The sequence below is a fragment of the Triticum aestivum genome, chromosome 2D (assembly GCF_018294505.1).
Source record: "Triticum aestivum cultivar Chinese Spring chromosome 2D, IWGSC CS RefSeq v2.1, whole genome shotgun sequence".
Taxonomy (NCBI): Eukaryota; Viridiplantae; Streptophyta; class Magnoliopsida; order Poales; family Poaceae; genus Triticum; species Triticum aestivum.
In genome coordinates this window covers 15,924,625-15,946,784 of record NC_057799.1, presented here as the reverse complement: position 1 = coordinate 15,946,784, position 22,160 = coordinate 15,924,625, and the positions used below count along the sequence as shown (strand labels likewise).

The following is a 22,160-nucleotide window of genomic DNA, read 5'->3' as shown; positions in this document are numbered from 1 at the left end:
TCAACACATGGGGGGGGGTCGATATACCCCCTCCCCGATAACATTATTTTCCCATGTATGTATGTCGTCGTTGTCGATATATATAACTCCCTCCCAGATAACGTCGACATGATGGACGGTCGATATTTATACCCCCTCTCGACCGTGATAACTTATACCACGGGAGCACCCCCCAGCCCTCTCGCTCGACCAAAACTCTCGATCACACCCAAACCGTAGAAAAAAACGATGTCGGTCTCCTACCCCCTCCCGCCGCGCCCCTACCCTTGAAGCGTTGCTGAGGCCACCCCAAACCCGGAATAAGCTAGGTCTACATTTGCACTAACCACCTGCTGTCATGTTTGTGTAATAATTGCCATGTTGTAATATTTGCAGAAACAATGGAGCACGGACGAGACGAGCAAGCAGAAGAGGTGTTGGGGGACATAATCTTAGCCGGAGGTGATATCTTGTCGTATCTTAACGACAATGATGGTCTGGAAGAACAGGGTGAAGAAGCAGGCTACGGTGATCGAAGAGTGGAGGAGGAAAGACATGATTATGATGGCTCCGGTGACCCAATGCTGGTGCAAGAAGGAGCCCGTGGTGACGGCTCCGGTGACCGAACAGAGTCCGGCCAGGTAAATATATTAGTTAAGCCTGTGCTGACTAGCTAATTGATGCATTCATTGTTTTGGTATGTACACATATTAATTAACACTCGTCTTTCTTCTTTTTTCTAGCCCTCCGGATCGAGCACAACTGCGGTAAAGAGATGAGGCCCGAAGAGAAAGTTGCGCTCGGATGAAAGGTTTGAGATCACAGCAATCGCGCGCGACGGCCAACCGATTGAACCCATCCGGACAAAGGATGCATTTGCTGCTCAGTGCGGGGTTCTAGTTAGGGACAAGATCCCGATCAGCATCCACCAATGGTATAAGCCTAAGAAGGAAGACCCTGAGGTGTCTTATGTCAATGATATGCAGAAAGATGATCTTTGGACTGAGCTGAAGGAAAATTTCACCCTACCGCCAGAGGAGGATCCGGAGAAGCCAGTTAAAGAGCAATTAATCAAGTCTCATGCTCTTAAGAAGATGGCAGACCTATTCAGGAGGTGGAAGAATGAGCTGAAAACGTTTGTCGACAAAGAAGAGACACCAGAATTCATCGGCCGGTATGAGAAGATCAGAGATCACTGGCCCGCATTTGTGGCCCACAAGACATCGGAAAAGAGTAAGAAGATGTCAGCGACAAACAAGAAGAATGCTGCGAAGAAGAAGCTTCACCATCGCACGGGGTCAGGTGGCTACCTCAAAGCCCGGCCTAAGTGGGCCAAGGCTGAGAATAATCTGCTTGAAAAAGGGATCGAACCACAGACAATGAACTGGACAGACCGTTGCCGGACTTGGTTCTTCGGGGCTGGCGGAATCTTGGACCCTGTATCAGGGAGGTGCGTTTGGACGAACGAGCTTTTGAGAATACCAGTCAAGAAGATTCAGCAATATATCGATGCAGCGCAGGAAGGGACGTTCGTTCCAGACAGAGAGAACGACGAGCTCACAATGGCCCTCGGGAATCCTGAGCGCCCTGGACGGACACGAGGCACGCCAGGCTCCGTTCCGTGGAAGGCTGGTTTTCCGGACGCAGGCGGTTACAAAAGCCAGGAGAGGAGGAAAAAAATGGAGCAGACCCAAATTCAGAAGCTGCACGAAAGGGTTCAAGCGCTAGAGGAACGAGACAGCAATCGACATGCCGAAACTACCCCCGAAGCTACCCCGCCATCTCAGCGGAGAAGCAGCGTGGCTTCCACCGAGCTGCTTCAGCTGGAGCATGTCTTGACGGCTCCTGCTAGCTACCCCGTGGATGCTATCACGGAGTCTCAACATTGCCACCTTATGGCGCAATGGCAGAACTTCGAAGTCAAGGCGGCTGTTGGCTCTGTTTTACCTCCTGAACCCGGCGCAACCTATCATTGCCGGCCGATTCCAGAAGGATATGCTAGGGTGATGGTGGATGAAATAACGGAGGGATTTGAGGACCTCCAGCTTGACCACCCTACCGGTGAAGGGGAGACTCGGCTGGGTTTAGCTCTGAAGACTCCGTGCCTATGGCGGAAGGAGCTCATCAACCTTCCAAACTGGACGGCTCCGGCGAGTAAGGGCAGTCCACCTCCTCCTCCGCCTCCTCCTCCGACGAGTGATCAGGGCACTCAGCCTCCTTCTCCGGCGCGTGGCGGCACTCCGCCTCCTCCTCCGGCGAGTGATCAGGGCACTCAGCCTCCTTCTCTGGCGCGTGGCGGCACTCCACCTCCTTCTCTGCCTGCGCCGGCGCGCCAGAGCAGCCAGCCTCCTCCTTCTCCGCCTCGTCAGCAAGGGCGGAAGAGACCCGCCGCCGCTGCGGCTGCTCCGGCGCGTCGTAGTCCTCCTCCGCCTCGTAAGCAAGGAAAGAAGACAGCCGCAGCCGCTCCGTCTGCTCTGCCGGCGTCTAGCAGTACAGCTGCCAGAGGCGGGAGGCAATACAGATTCGGTCCTTCTCTGAAGACTCCAGAGAAGTTACCATACGAGAGGACCGAGGAGGAAACCAGGAAGATCGTGCGAGCCGAAGTGACAAACTTCTTTGAAGGGGTGAAAGCAAAGAAACATCCACCTCCGGAGGAGAAGGTAGATCCGGTGAAAGCAAAGCGCACTCTGGCTGCCCTGACAAAACCACCAAAGTCTCCGCCGAGAGGCAACTATGAGCGCATTCTTGCAAAGACATATGCCAAAGCGGAGCGGTCGGGAAGTACTGTCAGTGATCAAAGGTTAAAAGAACGACGAGCTGGGAAAAAAATTGCCCAGCTCGGCGAACAAGCGAACCAATCGTGCCCCCCGCTCAAGGTGTCAAAAGACATCGTCGCTAATGATCCGAGGATGGTGCCCGGTTATAGCAATCTTGGAGATTACCTGCCCGACGATGTACATTATGAAATCATGGAGGTGGACGAACACAAATACCATTACGGGAAGCCTCTCATCAAAGATGAAAGATCTCTAACAACGATGATACGAAGATTACATGATTGGTACATGAAAACCTGCAGAGAGTCTGATGGGACGAGTACTTTGACGCTGAGAGTTAAACCGGAGCATGACCTCGTTGGAATTGAACTGCTGAATGTTCCATTTGAGGATTTCTTCCAGTTTTACAATCAAAAGGCCCTTGATAAAACAATGATCACTTGCTACTGTCTATAAGTAGTACTACTTTTGTCATTAAGTCTCTCTATATAGGTCAGCTCTTTCATTGCATGTATTTATAATTATCCTCACTATATTATGCAGATTGAAGATCGCCGAATTGAAGAAAAGACAAATCGGTGATATTGGGTTCATTAACACAAATCTCATAGATGCATATACGGTTGAAAAACATCCCAAAGAAGCCGAGGCCAACTTGCTACAATCGTTGGTATTAAATCAAAACAAAGATATAATACTCTTTCCTTACAACTTCAAGTGAGTGTTACTGTCTTGTGCATATTCGGTTTCCCTTATTAGTCCAGGTTATGATAATGTAATTGATGACTTATGCATGCATGCGCAGCTTCCACTATATTCTCCTAGAGATTAAGCTTGAGCAGGGAGTAGTAACCGTCTTAGACTCGAGACGAAAAGATCCCCAGGACTATGCGAACATGACTCAAATGCTCGAGAAGTAAGTTAAATCGATCATTATCCACCATATCAGCAACTTTGTTCATTTCCTGATATCAAGTAATTGTTTTCTTTGTCTGGCAGGGTTTGGAGAAAATTCACCACAAAAGCTCTGGGACTGCCGAAGAAGCTGCAATTTAAACACCCGAAAGTAAGTACTATAGTAGCATGTTCCGCGCATCTCCTAGTGATTCAAGCGCTAGTTTCATCAATACCATTTAGCATGCTTGCTTATCAGTTTGATTGACCTCTATTTCTTGTAAAGTGGTTGTGGCAGGAATCCGGCAATAATTACTGTGGATACTACGTTTGCGAGTCCATCCGCTACACGACCTATGAGCGGGGCTACTCTGAAGAACAATATGAAGTGCGTAAGCAATAATATTCACAATTTTATTTTATTACCGTCATTTGTGTTGAGTTTCATTTATTCATATATATATATATATATATATATATATATATATATATATATATATATATATATATATATAGGGATTGAAATATATATACGAATAGTCAATCCCTATATATATATATATATATATATATATATATATATATATGTGTGTGTGTGTGTGTGTGTGTTGACCCCCTTCTTCAAATTAGATGTTTCGGAAGTGGGATGAACTCCTAGCACCAGATCGTATGCGAGGAATTCAAGAGGAATTGGCGGCATTCTTCCTTGACCACGTGATCGCTGAAAACGGAGAATACTATGTGGACCCTGTGTTCTTACAATTTAATTAGGAGATTGTATTGTAAGAGATAATTATTGTATATATGTAGCCGGTAGTGTCGGATAGATATACGAGAACTTGTTGTTCGACCAATCTCTCGGAGAAGGAGAGGTGGTCGATATCACTTCTCTCTGTATGCATATGTTCATGACGATCTTCTGTTTCCTTCATTTGATTACTAGCTAGCGTGTCTACTCCTCTCCATACGTATATAGTACGTAGCGTCGACCAAGCACGGAGATAAGAGAGGACACTTCTCTCTATTAATTAGCTAGCTAACACAATATATGAAACACCTAAATTAACCCCCCAACCCCCCCCCCCCCCCCCTTCAAAAAAACAAAAACCCCAGCCCCTGAAATGCTGACGCGTGGATGCATATTGGTCCCGGTTGGTGACACCAACCGGGACAAAAGGCCCTGCCTATTGGTCCCGGTTGGTGGCACCAACCGGGACCAAAGGCCCCCCTGCCTGGGCTGACAGCAGCGGCCACGTGGAGGACCTTCTGTCCCGGTTCGTGTAAGAACCGGGACTAAAGGGTTAGGGCTTTAGTAACGACCCTTTAGTCCTGGTTCGAAAACCGGGACAAAAGGCCCTTACAAACCAGGGTAAAAGCCCCTTTTTCTACTAGTGTAGCAAGATAATAATTCTCATTGAAACCACATGCAGGTCGGTATGACACACGACTTCTCCAACAGCAAGGCATCAACATACGTCATCAGCGAGGGACACCCTCAAACGACGCACTGTTTCACGTTTGCTTCTTCGCCAACACATCATTGTCAAGGTCTACCTCGACGTGGTCTTCACCAATCACCAACATCATTGTCCACACACCGCCAATGCCTCATCCACAAATGACAAATGGACACATAGCATCCTTTGAGAGTATAATTGCAAGACGCGACCACGACGACGACATTGACCGCGTCATATATGACGGCATGACTGCATCGACACGACGTCATTGTAGTGACGACCCCATTCATGGCCACACGGTCCTGGAAAAAACGACGTGTGCTCGATGGGTTTCCTTGGGTCCTAACAAAACCGATTGGCTCATCGCCGACGACACCCTCTAACATCGACAAGTTGCATCGTCCACGAGTGCAGCTTCGCATGTACAAGATAGCATAATTCTTTTGCGCCTCCGACTTTGTGTGACTTCATCATCCATGACGACTACACCATCGACCATGACTACCTCATGATCGGTACTTTGACATCCACAGCTACGATTATAGCTACAGGTCGGCAACAACTCCAGTCAATAGCGTCCGCCTCATCATCTCCATCCACGACACTTCCGCTGTGACTGTGGGAGGGAATAAAGGAGAAGACAGTGGAGGCATAGAAGGGGACGTAGTCACCATCCTAGATGCCAACCCATCAGTCATTAGAGAGCAGTCGATGATGATGATGTGATGGAGAAGACGACATAAGCGCGAGACTTGTGTCGCTTATTTTGCACTACTCCACGTCTCCACGCCACTCATTCAGCCTAGCTGTGATCAAGCTTCACACGAGACAAGGAAGAAGACGACGAATACATGGCTCAATGTACTATAGAATAAACATTGAATACACTTGATACAGATCCCTATGTTATGATCAGATGGGCCGGATTGCCGCTGTTGCAAAACGGGTTGCATCACCTTATTTATTTTTCCTAGTTGACGGCCTTTTCGACTCCGATTTAGTTACATCGTTTGCCCAGACGGGTTCGGGTATTATCCGGAACGAGGTGAATCAACATGTAGTTGTATGGTCGGGAGGGCAGTGGTATCTTCAGCTCACCAAGGTTCAAATCCTAAACTTAACATTGCGCTAGCATTATTTCTGAATTTATTTCAGGCTTCCGAAGATCGCCGTTCAGTGAGAAAAGACGTTTGCTATAAAGGCTCAGTCTTTCGAATGTGCTCATAGAGATAAGGTGTGCATGTGTGCGTTCATAGAATGAGTGTATGCGAGCGACTGTGATTGTACTATGTTAGGTGTGTTAGGGTGTGCATGCGTGTGTTCACAGAGGTGAGTGTATGATCGTGTATGCAAGCGACTTCGATTATACTGTATTAGAAAAAGAAACAAGTGCAATACCGCAGCACCCGCACCAAAACACATATATCAGAGTTAAGCAAGTAACAGAAGAAACACGCTAGCTCCCTATACTTGGGCTCTTCACGCAGAAGTTACCAACGTCTTTATAAGCCGTACTACAATTTCAAATCATTCAAAAAAAATATCTGAAATATAGCACGTACCATTTGCGAAAGCAGGCGCCAAGGAAACAGAAATCCAGAAAAATAACTGTACTCAATTTGAAAGAGGAACCCAAATTCATATGCCTCCCTTCCCGTTTGTATTGTGTATTAGGTTTCGTTAAAACAATCATCAGTGAGCACTTTAAAAAAGATCTAGCGATACCAATCATGCCATATAAACCACATAGGTAATTCTTGGGCCAGACCTTGTCCTAACGAAAACTAATACTCCCTGCTCCTCCCAAAAAACAAAAACAAAACTAATACGCCCTGCACGGGAATGGAAGGGGCACTCGCAATTTGGTGTTGTTCAAAGAAGGAAATTATTCAGAGTTCGCAAGAAAACAGAGAGATTCTGCAAATGTACACTAGTGAACTGATGTAGGACAGTCTCAGGGGCACCACACAAATGCAAGGATTTTGTACCTAGGCCAACAGTGATGTTGGACAGGTCAGCTACATGAACTTGTTGTTAATAAGCAGAGCGGCGATCGACGGTCACGGGTCACATCCCACAAAACATCCATATCCAAGCAACAACCAGACTATGAGGTGTGAGCTACGCAGTACAAATCTAGCAGTGGATGGCACATCCGACATACAGATACCAACGTTTGCTTCTACTTGCCTTTTGCCCCATCGGCGCCTTTGGAATCGCCGTCGTACGCAGAAAGGAAGAAATGGACTTGGTTCTTCTGCAGAAACCTGACAATTTGGTCCATATGATAAGCAAGCAGACCAGTTTGGCTTCAACCAAGAATCAAGCATACGCTGACAATTTAATCAAGAGTTGCTTACTTGAGAATGTCCAGTAATTTCTGCTGCAGTTTGTTGAGTGCATCTTCTTCCATGTTCACAGAAGAAAGTAGCTCTGGTAGTTTCACTGTAAAGCCGTTCAGACACCATGGTAACGATGTCATGGCAAGGTGACAGTCAGAAAAACAATATTGACATAATCAAGTTATCAATCCTACTAAACTAATCAAAACATAAGCAATGGGCTTTCTGAGGTACTGACAACTATCCCAGATCAGTTCAGCAAACATATAATGTACTTGGTGAACAAGTTTCCGCATAAAAGTAGAAAGCTAGTGGTGCATGGCCACTGTTTTCAACCCCTTTGCAAGGCAAGAAACATGGTTTGCTTCCAAGTAAATATGCCAGCTTTTTTTTTATTTGAGTTTTGGGGTGCCTTGCAGAAAGAGGACCAAACTGGGCTAGAGTCCCTTTGGAAGACCAGAAATTGTGCACCGAGCTTTATAGGAAGACTAAAATTATAATGCCTCCATGAGTAAGGCATCTTATCAGTTCAAACAACAATACCAAGGATGATACATACTGCTACAACTGACTGGCAGTGGATCAAGGAAAGTCAAGTAATAAGATAACATTGAATGTCATTTTCCAAAGCTCTGATGAGCACTTCCAACTGAGTCACTGGGGAACTATATGAAAGGATAAATCGAAGAAATAAGACAGCTCCTGTAGTGGAAAATTTGGACATACCAAACAGCCGTAGTAGATGCTCAGCTCCATATACAGTCGAGGGTGAAACGTCGCCTTTAATTTCTTCCTTATACTGCTTTTGCTCTTTCTTGTATAAAAGCATGGCAGGCAATGCTTTATCGAAGTAACAGCGTAATCCTTTTGTTACCTCAGCACAAGAGTCACTTATCCTTCAAAACAAAAGGTAACTTTAATGGAGAGAACAATGCTTGACAAATGACACAAGTAGCTTTGGGTCACAATTGGAACACTATTGTGCAAGAACAGAATTTGCAACATTTAGACAGCCAACTGAATAAATAAAACAACTGTGCTTCATTAGCTTAAGTTGTTGGGAACTTCCCCACCCTGACTTGATCCAGGAAGGTTAGAAGGCCAATTGATGTTTTTTTTTCTTTCTGCCATATTAGTACACCTAAAAGAATTGGCACATAAATTATCTGCTGCATTGTAATAACGATCACTAGTAGGGGGCGCAAGGCACATCAGCAAAACTATAAGCCCATAATACAGATGACAATAAATCTGTGCAGATGGGATAAGTTTCAGCAAGTCTGATATGAATTGTTAGTATCCTAGCTGCAACAAATCATCCCAAGCGCATATGACAAGCCCAACAAGCACACAGTAGTAAAGAAATGGTGATTCATTTAAGAAAATTACAGACCCCGCTACAAATAAAAAAAGAATTGTTTTTGGTAATATTGCTGGAAGAAGCCACCTGAAGTTATGGAAGGCTTGAGTTCAATCTCGACATAAGACGCCATTTTTCTCACACAAACAAACAAAAACAGGTCTTTGTGCCTTACATATGCAAGCTATAACTTCCATCAGAACTAATCAGACCAAACGTTTTTGCTATATTGCTGGAAGAAACCATCTGAAATCAGGGGAAGCTTGAATTCAATCTCAACCTAAGAAATTCATTAAAAAAAATCCACACAACAAGCAAAAAGCAGGTATGTGTGTCTTGTACTACTGCCTAATTTTTATCTGAATTTCGCATGGAGCGGTTTTCCCTGACAGTAATTAAAATGGCACTATGATGCTTCAGCATTATGCAGTCAAGCCGTTGCTTAATAAGAAAAAAAAATGGCAAGTTCACAATTCTAGTAAACTACTTGTGTTACAGTCACAAAATACAAATGTGAGCAGAAAAAGAGAGGCTGATAAACAAGATATCATAACATAGATTACTGACTTGTTATCCTTCTTTACCCGATACTCCAAATACTTCGTTAGAATACCATCAACAGTGGGCGATCGAGGTAGTTTTACAAGCTGCAGGACAAGGAAAATGCTCAGATGATGTCATCAAATTATAGTAGAGAATTTCCTGGAAATAATCGAGCCAAGCAATGAGATTCAGCCCACAAGTCTGCAAGAACAAAGATATGGTTCTCTCTCTTTGATGACAAAAAACTGATGAGAATGATACCATGCTGAAAATGCAGGATTCTCATCAGTCATCATGATTTTCTAACAAATAGCAAAGTAAGTCCAAGTCTAGCACGGTGGCAATCGACTTAATGGAGACTGTTATGGATGGAGGTGCAGGATTATCCAAATTTCTAGCTCGAGGATAAGCTATTTTGTAAAGCGGGTGGAAATGTTACTTCTTTATGGGTGCACATTTTGAGCGTTGGAATCAAAGAAGGCCAGTAACTAGTAACATGACGAGTTTGGGGGTTTTGAATATATTTTATCAAAAACTAGGACTAGCAAATTTCTGCAGATTTTCTCAAGTTAATTAAAGCTCAAATGGGAATTTCATAGTCTTTTGTGTTCAGTATGATTAAATTATACTTCAACATAAGTTGCATGTACTTTATTTGGTTTCAGCATATTATAATATGCCTCACTGATTCTTCATGGATTTCCTGGAGTTCATTTGGTATTTTTCTTGCTTTATTTTATCTCAGATTTTCTTAATTTGAAAATGCCTATTTAATCCATCCAGCCTCACAGGCCAAATCTCCTCCCGGCCCATCTCGCTTCCCCCCTCAGTCAGTTTCCCAATCCACTGACCATGTAGTCCACACGCCGCCGGCTTAGGATAGGATTAGGTATCCTTTCCGGATACGATTAAGTAAACTAGAAAATGATATGATGATTGAGTAAAAAATCAGATTGCCAATTTAGTTTGGTTGGTCCTAAAAGGGCACATCCTATGTGATCTTTTCATCAATCAAGAAAAATTGCATCCCCCAAACAAAGCGCAGCTCAGAACCTTTTTGCTCCTGGCACAAGAGGGAGAGCATGAGCTATTTGTGCTACCCTTTTCAATCTCCCCGAGACAATTTCTTCTTCAATCGCCTCTTTCCCATCAACGAAAATCAGCCCCGTAAGAAGTAGAAAATATGTTTGAACAGGAACTAAAATCTCAACTACTGGATCATGTTTGGAAGTTAAATAATGGTTTCTTATCTAGTAAATGTTGGTAGCTGTCTGATCCGAACCACATCTTATCGAATGGCAAAGACTGCTAATCCGTTATTTTATTCTAAGGCTTGTTCCTATTTAATACATGTCCTTCCATTCGCTACTTGTTTCCTTTTCTTGGTACATGTTATTTCCCAACCAGCTGAAACACTATATGCAACTACCAACTAGTGATGTATAAGAAAGAAGATGAGTGCAATTCAGATATAAATAAATGAATGAAAGATAGTGCAGTCAAGAATTGAATACCTTACCCAGCTGCGTGACAAACTCCCAATCATCAACAAGTTGCTTCTTTAGTGTTACAGGAAACTGTGACATTAGGAGACTCTCTGATGATCTTCTTTCCTTTTCCTGAATCAACCAAGGTGGAGTCATTAATACGTTACAGCAACATCATAAGACTATGCAAACTAATTTGTTAGTCTACCAATTTGGCAAAGATCTGAGCATCAAAGTTATTAGTCTATTTCATTAAGGTGGACCATAACTTCATACTGGATAAAATGATGGTTCCATTTCAAGCTATCGAAACTAGGTAAGTGATGCTCGCCAGGTCGCCTCAACTAGTGGCGATTTCAATTTTTATGATACAGACCATGCAAATGCAATAACTTGAACATTATGCAGATTAAGCTGTTGGCTCATTCGCCAAAAAAAGAAACTGCTGCATGCTGTTGCAGGCCATTATGCAGATGCTGCCTAAAAAATGAATTTGGAGGTCAAAGTGTTACAAGACGGCAAGAGAATGGTGTCATGTATTGCACAGTAGTAAACAATAAATAAGTATTAGCATTTTGGAAGAGCACAGAAGTGCAAAAGGAGATATGTTTAATATTAGTATCGTTCTGTAATATGGATAATATGCATAGAGTATGAACTTTATAGAAAATAAAATCAAATACTTCAGAATGTACATGTTTGGGGATCATAGCCACCTCAACGCCAAGCTGATTCTTGCGCTTCTTCCCCTTGACTGGAATTTCAACATAACAAGTATTATTAAAGTATGTATTATACAACTAAGTAGCTGGGGAAAATCTGAAAACAGATAAATGCACCAATAGAATAAAAGAAACAGACGACATAAGGAATTTTGTTAAAAAGAAGAGCAAACTTACCAAGACCCTTGGTGTCCTCTTTATCGGCTTTTGCATCCACTGAAAGCAAATATGAGAGCCAATCAGGAGAGATTTCAACCAAAAGACCATAAGTGTATAAATATGGTCGAGATATGTCGACTTTCTAAATGCCCTATCAAAGTTCTGAAAGACGGCCACCTAGCCTACCAAGGCTCTAAGAGACACCCTTACTAGAACAAAGCACCTTTTAGAACATTCATTACTTATCTATATTCATTACTGCATTAGTGCAGACAGGTTTGGGACTAAAGGCTTTGATGTTGTTGTTGTTGTTGTTGTTGTTGTTGTTGTTGTTGTATTAGTGCAGACAGGTATAACCGTATAACTAGTGACATACTTATCTATCACCAAAAGTTGTTTCAGCACCTATCACAAAATCATTCCAACAATGGGTTGCAACTATACAATTTACTTCAAAAGAAGATATGCAGGATGGAATCTGAGCTACATCAGTATGAGAAGATCAAAATGTTCAGTTATAGCCATCCCATCGATAGAAATGAATTGCTGCCATTACTGCAAAATGTCACCAACCATTAGAGCCTTTTGGGTTATGCTGTGCTGACCGTCCACCAGTCCTGACGGTCTTGTCCCCTGACTGGTTTTTCAGCTCTAGTTGTTTTCGAACATTCTCTTCAGTCAACTTCAATAAACGATCACTTGCGACCCATTCATCCCAACTATAACCATTGAAAACTGAATAAGTTGAAAAGAATGCGTACGACTGTACATGGAGGATTAGAACAGCAGGGATGGAGAATTAATTAACTGCAGTGATGCTGACATAATTAAAATGATAGAAGCAAGCACTAAACAGGGAATCAGGGATTCATGAAAAAGTTAATGGAATATAACTGTGCACAACCATAAATCTGAAGATGAAATACCATCAAAAGATGGCCTGCACGTCAACTCTTTTTAGTTGTTCATATTAACAGCAGGTAGCACCTAACATAGGAACCCTCTTCCGCAAAATTCACCAAGCCACTCAAACAGCTGTATTAGCTCATTCAGAAGTCCATATAAACAGAGGACAAACCATACACTTTAAAACTGGCAAGTGCATGAAAGCAGAATTTCGATTGGCACAATTACTGAACCAATCCCTCCGTCCTTCTGCTTTATTCATATTGCCAAATCCCATCCACCACCCACTCAAAACTCAGCCATACAAAGAACATGGAATCACTTAGGCTGCTGAGACATATCAATACCCTGTCTAAGATGCCTTCATTACCACAATCTTCGAACTTCAGGAAATGAAATGCACAGCTAAAAACAAATTGAGTAATAAAAAAATCAAGAATGGAACCATTAGACATCCGCATGGGACACAATCCAGGGCCTTGACTGTGATAATGAACAAAAAAAGTATCATTGCTGTAATATATTATCACTTTATTTTGCAATATTAGTACAAGTCCATTGTGTGTACAAATCACAGAGCTGCCTAATCTTAGTAATGAGTAATGACATTGGATCATACATAACACTGTCGATTGACAAACTACAAGTCTACAGCCACTTAACCTCCTTTATGGCATTAAAGTGGGAACAGAGAGTCGAGTATTGCAATAATTACAGTCTTGACTTCTTCGACGTACATCGTGAAATGATGGTGCACAAGTAAATGGCCTTATATTGTGAAATGGGTTTGCTTACTGTTAAGTTTACGAGGAGTATGTTGGCAACAGGCAACGCAATCAAAGGTATAATAGAATAGTACATAGACATCAAAGGACCAAACATATGATCATGCATAAGACTAGCACTGGCGCATTATACAACATCAGTCAACTGCATTAAACTAGAACATAAATTATTATGTTATAAGGGATCAAAACTGGCCGTGTTTAACATAACTTATGTACAATACAGGCAGAACATGCAGCTCAAAGTCAAGGCTTTTGAAATAATGTGATGTTACATAAAAAGAAGCAACATCATTTGATACAAATATATTTGGGTAAACGAAAAGGCATTTGGTTTAGTCAATGCTAAAAAGTGAAAAGTCATGCATAATTTCGTAACCCTCATAAAAACTAGGTCGTTGCACAGTATTCCATGATTCCAAAGATGTGCAGACAAACAAAACTGAACAAGTTCAACTATTTCCAAGACGCAGCGTGAAATTTTATTTCTTGAGCTTGAAATAAGAGCAGCAATAGTGCATCTGTGTTTAACTAAGTTTAGAACATTTCCTTTGTAGAGAGTTCAACTTGTAATGATAGAATGGCTACTGTATGTGATGATGATATCAATTGCTTGACCAATAAGAACATCGAATAAAGTATATTGCAACCAAAGAACTACATATCTTAGAAAGAACAGGAACAGCATAATGATACATTTGTAATTCCAAGTGAATATGGAAGACTTATCTAACAGCCACTGTGGTATGCACTTACTTTTTATTCCATCCCTGCAAAAAGGGAAGAGACAAAGTTAATAACAGAGGGAAAAAGGACCTACAAGGAAGAGCGGACACATATATAGAGATTATATCAACCGATATCTTAATGCTAAGAGTGGCCAATAATTTCAAAACAATGAGGAAACAATGCTTTGAGGTAATTATCATGTTTTACAATGGCGATTTGGGTGACTTACAAGATAATGGACGAAATACCGCCACTCGTCCTCCCGATTTTCAGTTTTTTGAACCTTCAGAAGATTCAAAAAGAATTGTCATCAGCAACATATTCAGCATGTATCAAAAAAAAACATCAGCAAAAAAATATACACCAAGGGAACATACACCGCATACGCTTATATCATGCAATCCCCAACCGGACATTTACAGCTTAGTTCCACACGCCAGCACTTGAGAAATGTTGGGAAAGAGATACTACTACATTTTAGCAGAAACGAAAGCGGTCTACTACAACTGAAGAAAGAAAATAAAGAGCACCCGTTTTGTTCTCCGTTTACTTGGGTTGCGTTCGTTTCTCCCATTACTGAATCAGCATTGCTGAGGGAAGAATTGCAGGTGTGGAGCTGGTAAATGCCATATAGCCTTCAGGTGTGCATCTTAATAGAAGTAGTACAAATGTAGTCCCATCTCCCACTCCTTGTTACTAGTACATGAAGTACCCATAGCAGAAGAAAACAACACACCTGGTGCTAATCAGGGTCTGGTACTGAGATACTCACAAGCTCGTGTCTATATGTGCTCTCTAAATAAATTTAAAAAAAAATTATGCCCTAAATGTAAAAATCTGGGCGGCGCGGAGGAGGAACGGCGCTGCGCTCCTTCCTTCTCTGAAGAAAAGAAGAGTGCTGTGCCGTCCGATGCGATATACACGGCCTCGGATTACAACTCCCAGAACCCTCGTCTACTCTCACGGCCCTGCCCCAAACCCTAGCCGCGGACGAAAAAAAACGGAACGGAGAAGCGGGACCTCCGGGGAGCCGACGCGGCGGCGGGCGAACCCTAGACCGGAATGGGAGCCGCGCGGAGGCGGCGAGAGAGGGGGAGGGGGGAACCTTGGCCTCGTAGAGGAGCGGGCCGTGGTAGGCGAGCACCTTCTCGCCCTCCGTGAAGGAGACCGCGGAGCCCCTGGCCCTGTCCCTGTCCCTGTCCTTGTCCTTCCCGCCGCCGCCGGCGCCGCCGCCGCTCGTGGTCGTGGTCGTGTTGGAGCTGCCGCCCATGGCGCTCGAGCCGGGGCGCACGCCGATGGGAGGGGGGGTGGGGGGTGGGGGGAGTGGAGCGGAGCGGAGTGGGGGCGAATTCGGAAATGGGGAGGGGGGAAATTGGAGGAGGCGAGGACAGGAGACTAGGAGAGCGAGGAGAGGAAACCGGCCGGCAGCGGTTAGCGGAAAGAAAGAAGAGGGACGCGGACGGGCCTGGAGCAAAGGCCCAAACAGAACGAACGAACGAACGTGGCCTTTCCTTCTCACTAGGCGGCCCTTCTTTCTCGGGGAAGGAAGGGCAATTCAAATGGGCCGACGCAAACAGACGCAGATTTTTTTTCCCGCTTTTTGTCCGGTTTCTTCTTTATCTCGTACCATCGTCGAACCCGCCTGGGCTCAAGTCAACGGAAGCGGAGCCCTCTTCCTCCTTCTCTCCGACCGAAGCGCCCTCTTTTGCCACTTAAGATACGGGGAAAGAATATACCTCCGGACGGGGCTCCCGGCAGTCCGGTTGAGCGGGCTGCCGGACATGGGGATAACAAAGGGATCCGTCGCGGCCAGCTATATACTCGTGTAGTGTATCCCTATCCTGGGATTGGAGCTCCACGCAAATGTACATGCATATAGTTTCATCCTTTTAGTTAAAAATATGTCCAAAATGTAATCTTTTTTCCGGTTTGTATGAAATCCGTCCATATTTGCATGAATATCGTCCGGTTTGTTGAAAAATAGTTTACAATGTATCAGTGTCTGCGGACGGATGCGGGAGAAAATTTATGAGTCGCCGTTCGAGATGCCCTGAGTATGAGTATGTGCCACGACCGAGGGGCGCGGCGCAATTGAGCCGCGCGTCTTTGCCGGGGAGGGAGCACGCTCCCGGTGAGAGCTAGCGTTCCCAGCTGCGTTGGGTAGCGCTGTCCTCTGTCGCACTATGCGAAGAACCAATGTGCACGCAAATGGAGTTCTGAGCAACAGCGATTCCAATCAAACAACAGACCTACGCCGTTGGTGTCCATTCAGCTGCTCCACCGTTGCATAATGTAATATATCCACTCGATTTTTCCTACACCGCGTAGATTTCGCACTCAGGTAACTCCTGTCCTGCGGCATTTTCTTTCATGGCAGAGTTTTCTGTAACTCCTTAGTAACAACAGACCTAGTACGCCGCATCGATAGTCAGATGAAAGAGAATGCACTAGCCAATGTGAGAAGCTATGATCGTCACTATTTATTATACACTCTACTCTAAATATGCTTTTAAAAGCAGCCATAGGTTTGGAGAAACCAACTTTTTGGTGTGGCCTTAGCATCATGTTGGGATCCATGAGGGGAACTAATAAGATGCAGATTTGAATGTAGACAAGGCAAGTTGCTTTTCTAATGCGAAGGATACGCATCATAACAAGGCAGTAATTGGCAGTTTAGCACCAAGGCTTAGTGTAAGACATGGCTATAGCCAGGCGCAGCCGAGTGCGCCCTTCCATCTAGTCACCATTTAAACCTCGACATTATGATTGAAAATTGGGATTGCTAAGGGTTTCAAGACGCCTGGCCTGCTCCGCCTCCGCTTGCTTCTTTATGGTTTCTTCCCGCCCTTGTTTGACTTTGATGATCCGAGCATCTGATTGCTCTTTCCACTTCACCGCGTCATCGAGTACATTTTTGCGGGTTGCCTGCTCCGTCTCCGATAGCTTCTTTATGGCTTCTTCCAGCTCTTGTTTGGCTTCGATGAAGAGAGCATCTAATTGCTCTTTCCGCTTCATCAGGAGGTCAAGCACATTTTCGAGGGCTGCTATACGCCTTCTTTCCGCCTTTATTAGAATCACGAGGACACGAACACTTGTCGACTCCACCTGGCACGTAGGACTAGCCTCAAAACCTGATCTTGGGGTTGAGCATACTTCCCTCCTCGCATGAACTGCATCCTACCATGAAAAAGTTACAACAACAAACCTGGCAAGACCGACTAACTTCTACATGGTAAATTACAAAGGTTACTGTTTTGCATCCTACAACATGATGGGTCCATTGAGTACTTGAGATCCTAGAAACTATAGGGAGCCTGATAAAGTGCACAGACAATTGTTTGTCCCGCATATTATTGTTTAATAATTTGCCACACTACTTGATTACAAGACGGCAAGAGAATGCGTCATGTATTGCACAGTAGTCATACTTTTTTAGTGAAATATCATCCTCGGTCAAGGAAATTTCAAGATATTTAGAAAGAAATAAACTAGCCTTCGGCCCACTGGACTTATGCAAATTACAAAATAAAGTAAACAATACGTAAGTATTAGCATTTTGGAATAGAACAGAAGTGCAAAAGGAGATATGTTTAATATTAGTATTGTTTGTTCTGTATATGGATAATACGCAAGAATATGAACTTTATAGAAAATCAAATCAAATACTCCCATTTCTCCGACAAGTATTTCCGGACAGAGGGAGTATTTCACAACGTACATGTTTGGGAATGATAGCCACCTCAACGCCAAGCTGATTCTTGCGCTTCTTTCCCTTGACTGGAATTTCAATATAACAACTATATTAAAGTATGTATTATACAAATAAGTAGCTGGGAAAAATCTGAAAACAGATAATGCACCAATAGGATAAAAGAAACAAATGACACAAGGAATTTTGTTAAAAAGAACAGCAGACTTACCAAGACCCTTAGTGTCTTCTCAATCGGCTTTTGCATCTGCTGAAAGCAAATATGAGAGCCAATCAGGAGAAATTTCAACCAAAAGATCATAAGTATATAAATAAGGTCAAGATATTTGGACTTCCTAAATGCCCTATCAAAGTTCTGAAAGGCGGCTAGCCTACCTAGGCTCCTAGAGACACCCTTACTAGAACGTAGCACCTTTTAGAATATTGTGCTCTATATTCATTACTGCGCTAGTGCAGACATGTATAACTAGTGACATACTTATCTATCACGAAAAGTTGTTTCAGCACCTATCACAAAATCACTCCAACAATAGATTGCAACTTAACAAACTTCAAAAGAAGATATCCAGGATGGAATTTGAGCTACATCAGTCAATGAGATGATCAAGATGTTCAGTTGCAAGATGATGCTACTACTGCAAAATGTCACTAACCATTAGAGCCTTCTGGGTTATGCTGCGCCGACCGTCCACCAGTCTTGATGGTTTTATCCCATGACTGGTTTTTCAGCTCTAGTTGTTTGCGAACATTCTCCTCTGTCAACTTCAATAAACGATCACTTGCGACCCATTCATCACATCTATAACCATTGAAAACTGAATAAGTTGAAAAGAATGTGTACAACTGTACATGGAGGATTAGAACAGCAGGGATGGACAATTAATTAACTGCAGTAATGCTGACATAATTAAAATGACAGAAGCAAGCACTCAACAGGGATTCATGAAAATGTTAATGGAATATAACTGTGTCCAACCATAAATGTGAAGATGAGATGCCGTCAAAAAGATGGCCCTGCAAGTCAATTCTTTTTGGTTGTTCATATTAACAGCAGGTAGCAACTAACACAGGAACCCTCTTCCGCAAATGATTTATTTACCAAGCCACTCAAACAGCTGTATTAGCTCATTCAGATGTCCATATAAACAGAGGACAAACCATACACTTCGAAGCTGGCAAGTGCATGAAAGCAGAATTTTGATTGGCACAATTACTGAACCAATCCCTCCATCCTGCTTTATGCATATTGCTGAATCCCATCCACCATCCACTCAAAACTCAGTCATATAAAGAACTTGGAATCACTTAGACTGCTGAGACATATCAATACCCTGTCTAAGCTGCCTTCATTACCACAATCTTCGAACTTCAGGAAATGAAATGCAAAGCTAAAAATAAAATGAGTCATAGAAACAAAACAAAAACAAGAATGGGACCATTAGACATCCTTATGGGACACAATCCAGAGCCTTGATTGTGATAATGAGCAAATAAAGTACTCCCTCCGATCCATATTACTTGTCGCAGCTCAGTACAACTTTGTGCTCAAGTTGTACTAAAGCTGCGACAAGTCTAAATCAATGCTTTTGAAATAATGTAATGTTACATAAAAAGAAGCACATTATTTGAGACAAATATATCTGGCTAAACGAAAAGGCATTTGGTTTAGTCAATGCTAAGAAGTGAAAAGCCATGCATAATTTCGTAACCCTCATGAAAACTAGGTGGTTGCTCAGTTTTCCATGATTCCAAAGATGGGCAGATACAGAAAGCCAAATAAGTTCAATTATTTCCAAGACACAGCACGGAATTTTATTTCTTGAGCTGAAATAAGAGGAGCAATAGTGCATCTGTGTTTAACTAAGTTTACAACATTTCCTTTGTAGAGACTAGAGAGTTGAACTTATAATGATAGAACGGCTACTGTATGTAATGATGATGTCAATTGCTTGACCAATAAGAACATCGGATACGGTACATTGCAACCAAAGAAGTGCATATCTTACAAATATCACTGACGTATGCATCAATAGAAAGAACAGGAGAACAAAGTAATAATTAGTTGCTAATCCCAAGTGAACATGGAAAGACTTATCTAACAGCCACTGTGGTACGCACTTACTTTTTATTCCAGCCCTGCAAAAAGGGAAGACACAAACTTAATAACAGCAGGGAAAAAGGACCTACAAGGAAGAGCAGACACATATATAGAAATTATATCTTCTTCCGTCTTAATACCAAGAGTGACCAATATTTTCAAGACAATGAGGAAACAGTGCTTTCAGGCAATTATCATGTTTTACAATGGCGATTTGGGGGACTTACAAGATAATGGACGAAATACCACCGCTCGCCCTCCCGATTTTCAGTTTTTTGAACCTATACAAAGCCAAAACAAAAAGTTGTCATCAGCAACATATTCAACATGCATAGAAAAATACCAGCAGAAAGTATGTACAGAAAAAACATATACCGCATACACTTATATGCAATTTCGAAGCAGACATTAACAGCTTAGGTCCACATGTCAGCACTTGAGAAAAAAATCCAGAAAGGAACACTACTTTTTAGCACATACTAAAGCGATCTACTGCAACTGAAGAAAGAAAACAAAGAGTAGCCGTTTCCCTTTTACTCTCTCCCGTTTAATCAGTAGTATTACTGAGGGAAGACTTAGAGGTGTGCAACTGGTAAATTTTGTTCAATTTGGGTGCGCATCGTGATAAAGTACAAACGTAGCCCCATCTCCACGTGCACTCCTGGTTATACGTACAACATTAAGTAGCCATGGTCCAAGAAAACAATTCTCACCTGGTGCTAATCATGGTCTGGTACAAACTCGTCTCTAGCTCTGAATAAAAAATTTAGCGCCTACAGCATGCAACAGCGCATAGGTAGCTTTTGGTTGGCAACTTGTGCATGGGTTCATGGCAGAGCGGAGAAGAGTTGGTTTGCATCCCCGAAAAATGGGAAGAACGGTGTTATGTTTTCTCTGAAAAAATAACAGTGTGTGTGTGTGTCATGCCATCTATGGCCTTGGATTACAAGTTGGCAACTCCCTAAACCCTCGTCTACTCTGACCGCTCGCCCCAAACCCTAGCCGCAGCCGGAAAAAATGGAACGAAGAAGCAGAAATAACCTCCGGGGAGCCCACGCGGCGGCGGGCGAACCCTAGACCGGAATGGGAGCTGCGCGGAGTAGGAGAGAGAGGGAGAGCGGGGAAGGGAAGGGGAGGGGACAACCTTGGCCTCGTAGAGGAGCGGGCCGTGGTAGGCGAGCACCTTCTCACCCTCCGTGAAGGAGACCGAGGAGCCCTTGCCCTTGTCCTCCTTGTCCTTCCCTCCGGCGCCACCGCCGCCGCTCGTGTTGGAGCTGCCCCCCATCGCGCTTGAGCAGGGCCGCACGCACGACGAGGAAGTCTGAGGGAGAAGAGGAAACCGACGGGCCGGGAAGGAGGAGTTGGGAAGGGCCTTGGGCCATGGCCCAAACAGAACACTTCCATTGGGGCTTTGGCACTTCCTTTAATAAAAATATAAAAATAAATAAAATAAAAGGTGGGCTTTGACATTTTTGTTTTACAAAAAACTCAAAAAGACGGCAGGCCTTTGAGACAATCATCTCTGAAAACAATGGATTGGAAATGATTGTCTGTGAAAATGTTTCGGGTCAAAGGATCACACGACAACAGAAGCCAGCCTTCCGGGCAGACAATGATGTTGTGCATTGGAAAACATCTCCATTTTAATATGTTCCACCGTACTAGTACATGACATATGTTTATTTCTTCTTTGGTTAAGGAGACAAAAGCTGCTCCTAAACCTTCGGAGAACTAGTATTACTCATGTTAGACGCCCCAATGACTTGGTTAGGGTCTAGACCTCCAGCTGCGATTGATTGAGCTGAACAATGTTGATTGTAACACTCATGTGATTGAGTAATACAAGTGTTTTACCCGCAAAAACAAAACTTGTTGATAAGTTCCGTGCCACATAGACTAAACTCCGAGCGCATGTATCAATAAATATTCAAGCGAACTTCATGCCCAACCTGTATCAATAAATATTCTTAAAATTTCTGAAAATAATTGAGTAGATTGAAACAATAAACATTTATCATGTCAGATTTTTTTCCTGTGATTTATACTCGCAGCTCGAGAAACAAAAATAACAAATCATGTAACGGATAGTGTGTAATTCAAATTGGGCTATGAACTAGGCACGTTAAGGAATTAACACCGGCCATGCTGAATGTGTTATTTTTATTTCTCAAGCTGCGAGTCGAAGTTGTTATTGATTTTTCTTTCCATGT

General features: G+C 43.1%; 2 protein-coding genes and 1 long non-coding RNA gene across 5 annotated transcripts; all 3 read right to left on the bottom strand.

The window, feature by feature from the left end:
* Nucleotides 1-7,021: 7,021 nt before the first annotated feature.
* On the bottom strand, nucleotides 7,022-15,494 carry LOC123051155 (protein MRG1). 3 transcript variants are annotated; one of them, XM_044473963.1, is made up of 11 exons: nucleotides 15,249-15,494; nucleotides 14,373-14,426; nucleotides 14,171-14,184; nucleotides 12,297-12,442; nucleotides 11,742-11,780; nucleotides 11,538-11,596; nucleotides 10,870-10,974; nucleotides 9,380-9,459; nucleotides 8,179-8,348; nucleotides 7,471-7,555; nucleotides 7,022-7,377 (listed from the first exon to the last, which is right to left on the bottom strand). In XM_044473963.1, exons 1-11 carry the CDS (start codon nucleotides 15,411-15,413, stop codon nucleotides 7,293-7,295), a joined length of 1,002 nt encoding a protein of 333 aa, XP_044329898.1. In that variant the 5' UTR covers nucleotides 15,414-15,494; the 3' UTR covers nucleotides 7,022-7,292. The 3 variants fall into 3 exon arrangements, with proteins under 3 accessions (XP_044329898.1, XP_044329899.1, XP_044329900.1); XM_044473964.1 differs by having other exon boundaries at nucleotides 11,559-11,596; nucleotides 15,249-15,493; XM_044473965.1 differs by having other exon boundaries at nucleotides 15,288-15,475.
* Nucleotides 15,495-16,842: 1,348 nt separating this feature from the next.
* Nucleotides 16,843-18,103, bottom strand: LOC123051156 (uncharacterized). Its single transcript, XR_006423958.1, has 3 exons — nucleotides 18,064-18,103; nucleotides 17,862-17,920; nucleotides 16,843-17,320 (listed from the first exon to the last, which is right to left on the bottom strand). It is a non-coding gene; the product is annotated as an uncharacterized lncRNA (long non-coding RNA).
* Nucleotides 18,104-18,500: 397 nt separating this feature from the next.
* On the bottom strand, nucleotides 18,501-21,254 carry LOC123055516 (protein MRG1-like). Its single transcript, XM_044479512.1, has 4 exons — nucleotides 21,095-21,254; nucleotides 20,178-20,231; nucleotides 19,975-19,988; nucleotides 18,501-18,651 (listed from the first exon to the last, which is right to left on the bottom strand). The coding sequence occupies exons 1-4, from the start codon at nucleotides 21,233-21,235 to the stop codon at nucleotides 18,501-18,503; spliced, it is 360 nt and encodes a 119-aa protein (XP_044335447.1). The 5' UTR covers nucleotides 21,236-21,254.
* Between the last annotated feature and the right edge of the window lie 906 nt (nucleotides 21,255-22,160).